Source organism: Protopterus annectens, chromosome 16.part0 (assembly GCF_019279795.1).
Source record: "Protopterus annectens isolate FY-2018-M chromosome 16.part0, PAN1.0, whole genome shotgun sequence".
NCBI classification, from domain to species: domain Eukaryota; kingdom Metazoa; phylum Chordata; order Ceratodontiformes; family Protopteridae; genus Protopterus; species Protopterus annectens.
Genome location: NC_056750.1, coordinates 115,057,975 through 115,071,053, shown reverse-complemented (window position 1 = coordinate 115,071,053; position 13,079 = coordinate 115,057,975). Strand labels below are relative to the sequence as shown.

Genomic DNA, 13,079 nt, shown 5'->3' with positions numbered 1-13,079 from the left:
TCAGCTGCATTTCTGCCTATTCTTAATGACTGAAGTCTCCCACTTACTACATTGAATATACTACTATCTCTACTTTGTTTTTCTCCTGCTCCTCACTGCTAGTATATCTTCTCTCCCCCTCCTTTTCTCTCACTGTCTAGTCCATCTCAGCCTTTTCTCTCTGACTTTCTGTAAGTATAGCTGTCTATGTAATTTGTGCCCTGTGTGGTCCTCCAAACCTCTCTGCTCTTATTTGTATGCTAACTATTCTCTCAGCAATACTATATACTCACCCTCTAACTTGCCCTCTACTCTTCTGATTGATTCCAGGCAGACCTGCCTTCTACCTTCCTTTGGATCTTCCCGCTCCGTTCGCCCTGTGGGCTCACTCCGCTTCCCTACCCTACCCCCAATTCCCCCCCACCCCCAGGGTTCCTAAACTTATACTTCCTTAACCACACCCTCTCTCCCAACCATCCAATCAAATACTTCAACCAATGTATTTAATTTAACCACACCCCACCTACTTTACCTTTCCCCTTACCTCCAACATCCAGTACCTCCCCCTAAACCTCTCAAGGCTATTCACTACCTATCACTGCTCCCTCACTAAGAACTTTACAAAACCCACACGTTCCTTTATATTTCTCACCAAGTCTCCTACTTTAGCTATATAAGAAACATTTTAAAAATATGTCCTCAACAACTAAACCTATTCTAACCAAAAGTTTAATACTACTCACTCTCTTATCCATTTTCACCTCTGCCTATCTCTTCACCTCCATTAATAAAGTTAATCATGACTACTTCAACTACTGTCCTAAACAAACAGCTATTCACAACTACACCTTTACCCATTTTTAAATAAACACCACATCCACACCCTGCTACCTGCTAGCCAAGTATCATCGACTTACTGATATTAAATTCAATAACACTACTGTAAAAAAACAAAAATTCCTAACCAATTTTCTCAACTATCCATTTTCTGTCGTAAACACTCCTACCTTAAAAGATGGTGACATCCACCTTAACCCAGACCCAACAAACATCCCAACTTTTACAACTCCTTCTACCAGTTCCTCCAACCTAACTACCCAAACCTGTCTCTCAAGTTCTTTACTTTTAGGTCATCTTAATATCCGCAGTATAAATAATAAAATTGCCCATCTCCATGCCCTCCTTGATACTCATTCCTTTCATATCCTCTGCCTCACAGAAACCTGGTTAAAACCTGTAACTAAAGATAAAGAAATAATCCCCCCAGGTTATAACATATTGAGTCTAGACCGCACAAAACGTAGGGGTGGGGGAGTAGCACTACTGTATAAATCCACCCTACAGATCTCCTCCATATCTTATAACCCACCTCAGGATAGTAAGGCTGAAGTTCGTATCTCCCAACTTCAACTAAACGCTTCCAAAGCCCTATATAGTATCTGCATCTACCTACCCCCTGGTAATAATACCACTGCAATAGAAGACATTCTAAGCTGGGTATCAACTTCTTACCCACAAGAAACCATTATACTTGGTGATTTTAATACTGATTGGAAATGTGTTAACACAGAAAATCCCTCATCACACATTAATCTTCATGGCTTTAGTCAAACTATTACCACCACCACTAGACTTAACAAACCCAACAACAAAGAGAGTATCTTAGACTGGATAGTCATTAATAAGCAACAACAAAGTTACAAGGTAGGTACTCTACCAGATGACTTAAGTGATCACATGTTAACTTACATTATAAGACAAAAGAATGACATCCCTAACACCCCTACTTAGAAGATATCTCGAACCAACAAACATATTAACCCTGTGTTATTCCAAAATGAACTTAATGCCTGTAACTGGTACCCACTAAAAACTCTCCCTCTTAAGCAGGCAGTTAAATATTTCAACTCTAAATTCTTAACTATCCTTGATAAGCATGCTCCTAAATGTTCTGTCAGAATGAAGTCCAAACCTGCCCCCTGGCTTTCAAAATAAACACGCCAACGCATATTGCTTAGGAATAAATCGTGGACCAAGTGGAGAGCATCCAAAAGTATCTCAGAGCGACAAACATTTAAACAGCTAAGGAATACTACTAAAAAAGCTATACTGACTGACAAAAAAAACTACTGTTGTAAACTACAGCAATCGCACCATAACAATCCACAAAAATTCTGGTCTAACGTTAATAGACTCCTTCACCCAGGGCACTCCAGTACACCACCCCCTCTAGGGGCAGATAAAAATACCTCCCTTCAAACTGCCAATGTCTTCAATACCTTCTTCACCGACACCATAAAGTCTCTTGCCTGACAACTGTCCACAAACAACTCTAATCTCCAGTCATCTCTACCTAATACTCTCCCAACTTTCCAAATTAAACCCATCGCTACCTCGTATATCCAAAAACCTTTAAATAAACTTAAGCCATGGACCCCCTCTGCAGACCAAATACCATCTGAATATCTACAAAAAGCAGCCAAAGTAGTTGGTTATCCTGTATCCATCCTTATAAACAGAACCATAAATGAAGAAACCATCCCAGACATCTGGAAAATCTCCCACATCATTCCTCTACTTAAAGGTGGAAACTCCAATGAGTATTCCAACTACAGGCCTATAGCTCTCTTATCACCCTTAGCAAAAGTTATGAAAAAATGTATTCACCATCAACTAATTAACCACCTAACCCAACATAATATACTAGCTAAGTGTCTGCTTGGATTCAGGCCATTTCATAGTACCTCCACAGCCCTCCTATATTTCACTGACTCTATCAATAAAAACCGTAACAACAACCTCCTCTCATCTGCATTCTTTATTGATCTGTCAAAAGCCTTTGACATGGTCAACCACCCCCTACTCCTAAAAACTCTTGAATCCCTTGCTCTTGACACCAAGGCTATTCACTGGTTTAAGTTCTACCTTAACAATAGGCAACAAGCAGTCCTTTGGGAGAATCAACTATCTTCCCACCTGCCAGTCTCTCTTGGAGTCCCTCAGGGCTCCATTCTCGGTCCACTTCTATTCTTAGTATTCATCAATGACCTTTTCTTAGCAATCCCGCAAGCTACCTGTATACAATATGCAGATGATTCCACATTCATATGCTCTGCCAACTCCGCATCTAAACTTCAATCCCTAACTCAGACAGTATTCAACTCAGTTGAGGCTTGGTTCCTAAAACGTTGCATCCTTTTGAATGCCAAAAAAAACAAGCTCTTACTCTTCACACCTAACAGTAAGTCCCCCCCAATCAATTTCTCAGTCAAATCAAATAATGGTACCATCATAACCCCAGACTCTACCACCAAATTATTAGGAGTCTTAATTGACAATAACCTTTCATTTGACAATCATATAAATAACATTATAAAATCCATAAATAGAAAATTGGGCTCCTATATAGAATAAAACACTTCTTAACACCAACAGCCAGAACTACAATTGCCCACTCCCATCTAATCTTCACTCTTCTCTTTGCTTCCCCTATATATACTAACCTAAAGAAAAAGAATCGCACTAAACTAATTTCTATAATAATATTATCAGGTTTGCCACTGGGAACCCATTTAGAACACACCACTGTCTGAACCTAAAGCAGCTTGACTGGCTTGAACTAGAAAACTTACTGATACTTTCCCAATTTACCATTGTTCATAGGATATTCTACCAACCCAACAACACACCGATACTCTCCGACCTTATTACCCCCTATGCTAACCTCAATTCCTTACGCTCTTCTACTAAACTACTGGCTAGAACAACTAAGTCAAATAACTTAGCAGGCGACTCCTTGTTTTCTAATACAGCTGGAAAATATTGGAACATGTTGCCATCAGATCTAACGGTACTTCCCTCCTTCCCACTCTTTAAGCAAAGGCTGAAGCAACATCTTAAAACACGCTGGTTATGCCCTTGCTGTTACCCTGACTAATTGTCTGCATTCTCTTTTCTCAGTTTGTCTATCCTGTCTCCCCTCACCTTTTTTTAACACTACCTACCCCTGGGTAACAGGAACTGTTTTAAGTTATTGTTGTAAATATGATATGAAATAACTGTTAACATACTGTAAACAACCTCATATATTTCATTGTAAGAGTACCTAATTTAAAGTTTTTTTTAATATATTTCTGTAAATATTTCTTTTTTTTTCGAATATGGTGTTTATGTATATAGTATGACCTTGTAACTACTGTTCTCTCATTTATTTTTTGTCTTACACTTCTTTTCATTTTTTACTTTTTTCTCTTACAAGTGTGCATTATAAATTTTTTTTAAATATTACTGTGGAGCTTTTCTCCCCGGGCCTCTACTGAAAATGGAAATATATCCAGTTGGACTAGCCTGGTTGACAAATGTAAAATAAAAATAAATAAATAAAAAAAATAAGGTGCAGTGTGCCTCCTCAGATAAGGCAGTAAGGGTTATTCAGAAATTTGGTAATCAATGGCTAGCCAAGCTAGACACAGAGTCTGCATTTAGGTTGATTGTGGTTGACAGGCCTATGTTAGGTATGAGATTACAAGGGAGATTTTTATTTTGGCAAGTCTGTGCCTATGGGCTATGCAGTGGCTTATGCCAGTTTCAAAAACTTCAGCATAACTTTGCATTGGATATGGCAGCAGAGAGCAAGGAATTTACACTCAGTTCACTGCCTGGATGATATCTTGGTGGTGAGTGATGGCAGGGAGGAAGTTGAGGCTGGAATGGCGGAATTTGTGCAGTTATATGCAGAGCTGGAGGTGGGCGACCAGGAAGGAAGGTTGGATAGTTTGTAGCGATTTGGGAGTGGGTTAATTAGTGAGGAGGGGTGGAGTTTAACCCAGCCAGCTCAACTCAGTAAGTTAGGCAGAGGGTTGACCTTAGGTTGGATGATGTGACCTCTAATTTGGTTATAGAAGGGAGGCCAACCCCCCTTTCCTTTCTGTATGTCCTTAAGTACAGCAGCATAGGAGAAGTGGTTAAAGTGAGTTGTGCAGTGCAGCTTAGAGAGGACAATGGATGGTCAGTCAGAATTGAGGATGCTGCTAGTGCTTGTTAGGGTGAGCGGTCTCCCACGCTGCCAAACTGCGGTAATTATGGTTTGTGCTTTTCTATTTGGAGTTCCAGTTAGTAAAGTGTGAGGTGAGCATTTTGGCATGTAGCCCATGAGTGTTGTATTATGTGTTTTATTGATGCAAGTTTTGTCCTAACTAAACAAGCTGTATCCTAACTAAGCATATCCCAGTTTGTGCAAAACATTTCAACCTTTGCATAGTAATCTAACAATGTCTCTGATTTTACCTTGCTCGTTCACCTGCTTCTGCAACTCTTGCATCGCTATACTCATCATGATAGTCTATTTATTGTACATATTGTATACTGGTGTTTTTGACGTGCATTGATTGATGTATTGTATTGATACATGTATTGATGTATTGTCAATGTATTAATGTATTGCACTGATATGTATAGCTATGCATTGATTGATATACATTTCATTGTGGAGCTTGTCTCCCTGGCCCTCCACTGAAAATGGCCTCATTTCAGCCCAGTGGACCATCCCAGTAAACAAATGCAAATAAATAAATGTTATTATTAATAAAGCTGGTTCCAATGTCCTTATTGTGTTATTCTTACCTTGGGGTTGGGATGGAAAGAGTACAAATGATAACTTGGCCTTAAGAGCAGACTTCTATTTGATCAGCGCAGGCAAAGTATATTTGACACATCACCAGCATGGCTTAGATGGTGTAAACTTTATTTCAGAGGCCAGTCAGAATGGTATAAGTAGAGAATGTGCTTTCACAAACCTTGGACTTGCATTGCAGTGCATTATAAGAGCAACTGCAGCTGCCTTTGCTGCTTAAATTATTAAATGCTGCTACTGTTTAGACTCATTAGGCAATATCATGTCATATTTTACTCTTTTACATAAAATATGAAAATACTCATATGTATATACCTCACACTGTGTGCATTGAGCAAAGCCTGAGCAAACAGCAGCAGTAACTGGGATAGGACCAAGCATGAGCATTCATGATATCTGAGCTGTTGTTTACAAAATGGGAAGAACCTGTTTCATATTTCATCAAAACACTCCCATTTTGAATTCATATATCAACAATTGTGTATGATGGCTTCTACATCTGAAGGGTACCACTTCTTATACAATGAAGAACGTCCTTCTCTGGAACAAAATTTGTAATGCATGATTTGGTATTTACAGTGTCACTGGACTGTTTCATCTTAGCAAAGCTACAATTTAAGAGTGTGTTCCTGCAGGACCCTGTGTGGTCTAGTCTTTTTCAAGTTTAACAGTTCTTTTATACAAGTATTTGCATGATTTTTCCAGCATAGTGATAGATGGCCTTGCTTGTTCCCAGGGCCAGACTCAAACAGAAAAGTACACATCCTATTGACTTAGACTAGAAATATTTTGCAAAATATTCCTTTGTTGCAAATCTTTAAAAAAAACTTAAGTCATTGATATGGGATTTGCATAAAAACTGTATTACTTAGAAAAGTATTTATTGTAATGCTGTCCACTTGTACAGTTATTATATTTCCTACCTATGTCATTATCTCTGGTTACAGGTGTCAGTCTTTTTCTCCACCATTATCTTATTTAAATTATTTTATTTGTGTTTGTTTACCAGAGTAGAACACTGATCTCCAACAACCTTTTTCAGACTCATTGCAGGAGCAGAGTTAAGCAGTTAAACAATGGAGGCCAAGGGAATCAAACCCCGGACCTCTGGACTACAGGAAATAGCTTGCTAACAGCTCCTTAATCCTTGGCACCAGCTGCCAGACACAGTCATTGTTTATTATAGCCCATAATTGCTTTGTCTCTGCTAACAGACTATTAAAAGTATAGTGAAGACATACTTTCTCTTAACATGACTCAGAATGTTTTTAACATTTATAATATACTTAAATGTTTGGTACTCATTTCTTCAATAGGTTCATCGTGGATTCATAGGTGTATACTAGGCTAATGACCACTGGTGCCTTTATATGCCTAACAAAGCATTCCAATTCTATTCTGTAAGTTATTTTAAGGGGGTGTATATAAGCTAGTGCAAGACTTGCAGGCTGTCTCTATACATTAGAGACTTAGGTTCTTGACTCAGAGTATATTTCCAATTTCTCATCCACTGGCCCAGGCTTCTGTTGAAATTAGTTAGGGAAGAACTCTGCTTCTCATGGATGGGAAGCCTGTTCTGGAAAAAGGGAAATCTCTGAGACATATACCTGTCCCTCCAGCATGTCCTATTTATGTTGCAAGCAAAGTTTAAATCCCAGGACTGAGTAATTCTGGTGCTATTTCTTTTGCAGATATGCAGAAGGTCCATCAGATTGGGATCGAAGGAAGTTGTATACCAGGCATAGATCACCTCTCAACAGTTTGTAGAAAACAGAGTATAGAGATAGGGCTCTGAGGCAATCTGCACAGAACCTGCTTTTTACACCCTGCATTCTTTTTGTGAGAAACCTCTGTTGAAGTTCCAGTTGCTGCATGTGCCTAGTCAGGTACATACAGAAAGGGGCGCTGTACTCAATGATGAGCATGATGAAGGCCAAATGCAGTGGAACAATGACTTCCTTGAACCTGGACGCCATGCCCTTGGTTACAAGTTGAACAACATAGAATAATTCCCTTACTACATTAGACACATGTTGGTCAGAAGCTAGGCTACTATCTACATACATACCCAAATCTCAGACTACTGGTTCTATTAATAGGGATGTCTTATTAATAATGTAATTTCCTGGGGTGGCTGACTTCCCAAAGGGTGCTATTGTGTATTTGTCGGTGTTGAGTTTTAAGCCATGGCTTTGACACCAGTCATTTATCTGTATTAGTCCTTCCTGTAGGATGTTAGTTTCCTGTGGGGATTCTATGACTGCTCCTAGTTTGCAATCATCTGCAAACATGGTTAGCCAGGGGCTGTTGACATTGTCCATGACTTCTGAGAAGTAGATGCCAAAAAGGAGCAGACCCAGCACAAAGCCCTGGGGAAACCACCAGTGAACAGCCTCATTGTGAAGGTTATCTCATCATCATCATCATCATCAGCCCCCCTTTTCCCATTTTTCTACATGGGCTCGGGATATCGTGTTAACTTTCGCCAACTCTCTCGATTCAATGCCACACTCATGCCTGACTGTCACAGATCTTCTTTCACACGATCTATCCACCTCTTTGGACATCCTTGCTTCCTCTTACCTTCTTCCTGTCTGCAACTGTAGCTACTTTGGCTTCTGCTCTTATGTCCTCATTTCTTCGTCTGTCCCACAGTGTGCATCCTACCACCCTTCTCAGGCACTTTATTTCCATCACCTCTAGCTTCTTCAACTGTTCTGCCTTTACTGCCCAGGTTTCTGTATCATACAGTAGTACTGCTCACACCACTGTCTTGTACACCTTACTTTTCAGCTTCTTTGGCATTCTTCTGTCACATACGTCACCTGACACTTTATGCCAGTTGGCTGCAGCCCCTCTGATTCTGGCTTTGACTTCTTCATTCAGACCACCCTTCTCTTCAACCACCCCTCCCAGATACTTGAAGATGTTTACCTGTTCCACTATCTTTCCTTCTATCTCTATACTCAGCTTCTTCTGATTTCCCCAGTTTGCTGCCATTGCCACCATCTTATCTGTGCTTAGTTTCATCCCATGTGCCCTCAGTTTTGCATTCCATCCAACTATCCTTTGCAAGTTCTAGCTCAGAGTCTTCCTGTAATGCCACATCGTCTGCATACAGCAACTTTGTTGTTCTGTCCCTTCCAACCTGTTTGCTAATGTAGTCCATCACCAGTATGAACAGCTGTGGGCTTAGAGCTGAACCCTGGTGTACACCTACTCCCACTAGGAACCCCCCCTGTGAGGCTGAACACTGTTCGTACTTGACTCATTGGGTCCTTGTACATAGCCTACACAAATTCTACCAATGTTTCTGGGACTTTAAACCACCACAGTACTACCCAGATCATCTTTCTTGGGACCTTCTCATATGCTTTCTCCAAGTCTAGGAATGCCCAGTTGGACTCTGTCCTCATCTCTAGCTTCTTCTCAAGTAGCTGACTCAGTGCAAACATGGGGTCAATTGTGCTGCATCCTGATCTGAATCTGAACTGCTCATCTCACATCTTAAATTCTACTATGTGAATCCATTTATCAATCACCCTCTCCAGAACTTTCATGCAATGTGATAGCAGTCTGATGCCTCTGTACTGCACACAGTTGTGGATGTCCCCTTTGTTTTTGAACAGTGGCACAAGTATGCTTATTCTCCAGTCATCTGGGATATGCCTTTCTCTCCACACTGCTATTAGTACCCTCAGGAGCCATTTCTCCCCTAAATCACCCAGCATCTTTATCATATCTGCTGTGACCTCATCTGAGCCTGCTGCTTTCCCTGACTTCATCTTCCTTAGTGCTGTTCTTACTTCTTCTGGGGTGGGCTCCTCTTCTTCTCTCATCGTAGGCTGTGTCTGGGTCAGTACAGCTTCTGTGGGGTTTTCTTCATTCAGAAGCTGCTGGAAATACTCCTTCCGTCTGCCATTGAGGTCCTGTGTACTGGTGAGCAGGTTGTTGCTGGCATCCCTTATGAAGGATGTCAGAATATCTTCTTTATCTTTCTGTCTTTGCCTTGTAACCTGATATAGTTTCTTTGTGCCACTTACTGAGTCACTTTCCAGAAGTTGGTACAGTGCCTCCAAATGCCCTGTTCTTTGCTATTGTAACTTCTTTCTTAGTTTCTTTGTTAGCCAGCCAGTAGTCCTTCCTAGCCTGGTCAGTCTTTTCTGTCTCCCACTTCTTCATACACTCCTTTCTTTTGATGACTTTCTGGAGTTCTGCATTCCACCACCAGTTTTCCTTATGTACCTGTAATAAGGATGCAGAAAATCTTCAAACACTGGATTCAACCCAGTTTGGTTTTATCAAGGGAGATCATGTGTACTCAGCCTGGTGGACTTCATTGAAACGGTTACCCAGAAAATGGATGATGGCAAAGTGGTGCATACTGCCTAGTTTAACCTGCCTAAGACATTTGATACAATGCCCCACTCAGGCATTGTAAACACACCCATGGTTATAGGCATAAACTCCTACATTATGTGCTGGATAGTCAGCTGATAGGACACAAGAAGTTAGGGTTGGAAAGATAACCGGGGGGGCGGGCATTCATTAGACACTCTACCTGAGGGGAGGCATGGTCCATAAAGGGGAGCAGCCCTAAGATATTGCTGATGTACATAGGGAATAACAACCCTCCCCCAGCGAGCAAAAGTGGTTGCCAGCACCACCCCCAGGATGCCCTTAAGATCCATGCTAGCCCAGCTCAATCAGTGAAGTCCAAGGGCTGACAGAAGAGCAGACACACTTGGCAGTGGATGGTGGCACTGGATGGCTGGACAGAATGAAGCAGGAGAAGGAAGAGGAAAAAGTGCAGCTGTTGCTTTGAAACTGTCTGAAGTAAAAGTGTAATAAGACCATCAGAGATGTCCAACAATCCCAGAAGCTCTTGTTGTCTCTAACTTTAGAAAATAGCGGGACTTCAAGGAAATGGCAGATTTGGGGCAATTTCTCCTTAATTTGTATCGTTTTAGTAAGGGAACTGCATATGTATTCTATAAATGTAAGTAAAATAAAATAAAGCAGTAAAAAAAATGAAACAAGTGGTAAATAAAAAAATATTAACTTCTGTTACATTTATTTCAGAATTCCTCGAGATGGTCATCGGTGAGAGCGCAGTATTCATGAAGTACTTTAATGACAATGCTGATGCAGCCACAGATCTGCAAGCTTGCTTCCATAAACTGGGATTTTGTTTTCACACTTCTGGGTCATTGCATATTCAGACCGACGCTGGGAATCTACTAAGCATGACACAATTTGTGGAGAAGATGAACTTCTTGGAGACAATATTTAAACTCGTAAAGTCAAAGTATGAGATATATATTGAATGCAACCCATCCCTGTCAGCATTGCTAACAGCAGACATATGGAAGCCATTCCATTCTATAAGAGTTTATAATAGTAATATTATTGTTGGTCTACAGGCTGAGGTCACCGAAGTGAAAAAAGCATTAAATGTAGCTGCCCAAGACAGGCAACATGTAAAGAGAGAACAAAAAGTGCATAGCATAGCAAAGTATTTACTTGTTAGCAGTATTTTAGCAAATAAACTTTCAACCCAGTTTCCACACCTAAAGCATACAGTCGAACCTGCCAGTGGCCTGTTGAAACTAGAAGGATGTCATCGAGAAGTGTGTCTTGCAGAGGAAGAGTATGGTGAAATGTTAAAGAAACTAATCTCTTGCCAAGTTCAGCTTTGTGAGTACAGAAAGAGATTCCTAAAGTTCTATTATGAAAAGTGTATATGGGGTATCCTACGTACAGAAGAGTTCCATATAATATTAGAAATAGGGGAGAACATTGAACTCTGTGGTATCTCTGATACTGAACTTCGTTGTGCAAATGATTACTTGGATAAGTTTATCTGTCTTAAAATCATCAACACAGAGAGTGAGCTACAATCACCGACATTTTCTGAAGACTTGAAGGATATTGCCCTTAAGTTAAAAGAAAGCATAAACAAGGAGTCAAAAAAGATAGACATTTACACTGAACTAGGGAAAAACAACAACATAAATGTAGTCATTGCTGGCCTTTGCAAAGAAGTGTTTGAAGCTGAAGCTGAAATAAAAGAGTACCTTAACACGTTTGTGTTGATCGAAGTCAGAATTGCATTTGGTCGACCTGAACTGTTAAGGTTTAGAAGCATTGTTTTAGAACTTTTGCAAAAAATGGATGTTGATGTTGCCTTAGAGGATAATACCCAATCAAAAGGATTAGACATTGTCTTAAAGGGAAAAAAACAGAATGTGGAAAGAGCCATTATTTCAGTGCAACAGGAACTTAATTCTATTGTATGTAGCTCTGAAATCATAAATTGTCGTGCAATGCAGTATCTAACAGAAGAACAAACCTTGCGAATTGTGGGGAAGCATTTCCAGTGTATACTGCAATTGAGTAAGTTAAACTTATTAAGCACTCTAGATTCTTATACCAGCAACCTTTGCTTTACTGATTCTTTTCTCAATGACAGTTACATAGTCATATTACAGAAAGGAAAGAAAAGAAAAATCTAATAAAGGCATGCAAACAGTTTCTATTTGATTAGTAATTAAAATACATTACTCAGTTATTGCACAGAAGAATTGTGAGAGAGTTACTCATTTAATATTAAGAACATACACCGTATAAATGGTGCTGTTAAATAAATGCATTTATTTTTACCTGATCAATTTGAAGAAAGTGAAGATTGCAGACACTGCTCATTTAATATTAACAATGCATACTTTCAAAACTATTTTTTTTCTTTTTAATTTTTCTTAATTTGATTTTAGTTTGTTATCCTGGCCTAGGAACTGATTAATTGCACATTATTTTCAGCCATGATAGAAAACAAAGGATAAAATAATATTTATGCATGCAAAAAAAATATATAGAGAAAGAGAGACAGGCAGGCAGACACACAGGAAGGCAGATATACAGACAGACAGAGAGTTAATTACATTCAGTTTATAGTAGTCACTCAACCAGTATATTTTTCTGAGGTGGGAAGAAGGCAGAGTATCTCAAGAAAACCCGTACAGAACAAAAAAGCATGGTAACACCACAGAAATGGCAGTTACAGGTTAGTTGTGACCCCCATGTACTGTAATACATAAACCTTAAGTATTAAGCCATAACTGTGAGTTTAACTAAAGTCCAGGATTAGGAAGCCCTTCATTCCTATCAGTTTACAATGCATTACTCTGGCTTCTTTCTTAGAACAGGCTGGTGGAGACCAGAGCCAGATCATGGTCAAGTGGGGCCCTAGTCAGGAGAATGGATCAGGGTCCATCCCCTAGCAACAGTCCTCCCCCACGGCACTCCCCCAGCCATTCCCGAGTCTCGTTTCTTTGCTATTTCTCCCAGTCTACTATAAACACTACTCAAATCTGTCAGTGTACATATTATTTTCTTCTTTATTTTTACATTGATTACAGATATTTGGGTTTAATTTAAAACTTTTATTTCAAATTTTATAGCACAAACA

At 39.8% G+C, this 13,079-nt stretch overlaps 1 protein-coding gene across 2 annotated transcripts in view; it reads left to right on the top strand.

The window, feature by feature from the left end:
• The window catches only part of LOC122791057 (trichohyalin-like), a 410,728-nt gene that overhangs the window by 352,660 nt on the left and 44,989 nt on the right, over positions 1 to 13,079 (top strand). For both annotated transcript variants that reach the window (XM_044058832.1, XM_044058831.1), the window contains one exon: positions 10,694 to 12,007. In XM_044058832.1, coding sequence (XP_043914767.1) covers positions 10,694 to 12,007 — 1,314 coding nt within the window. The remainder of the gene's footprint in view (positions 1 to 10,693; positions 12,008 to 13,079) is intronic.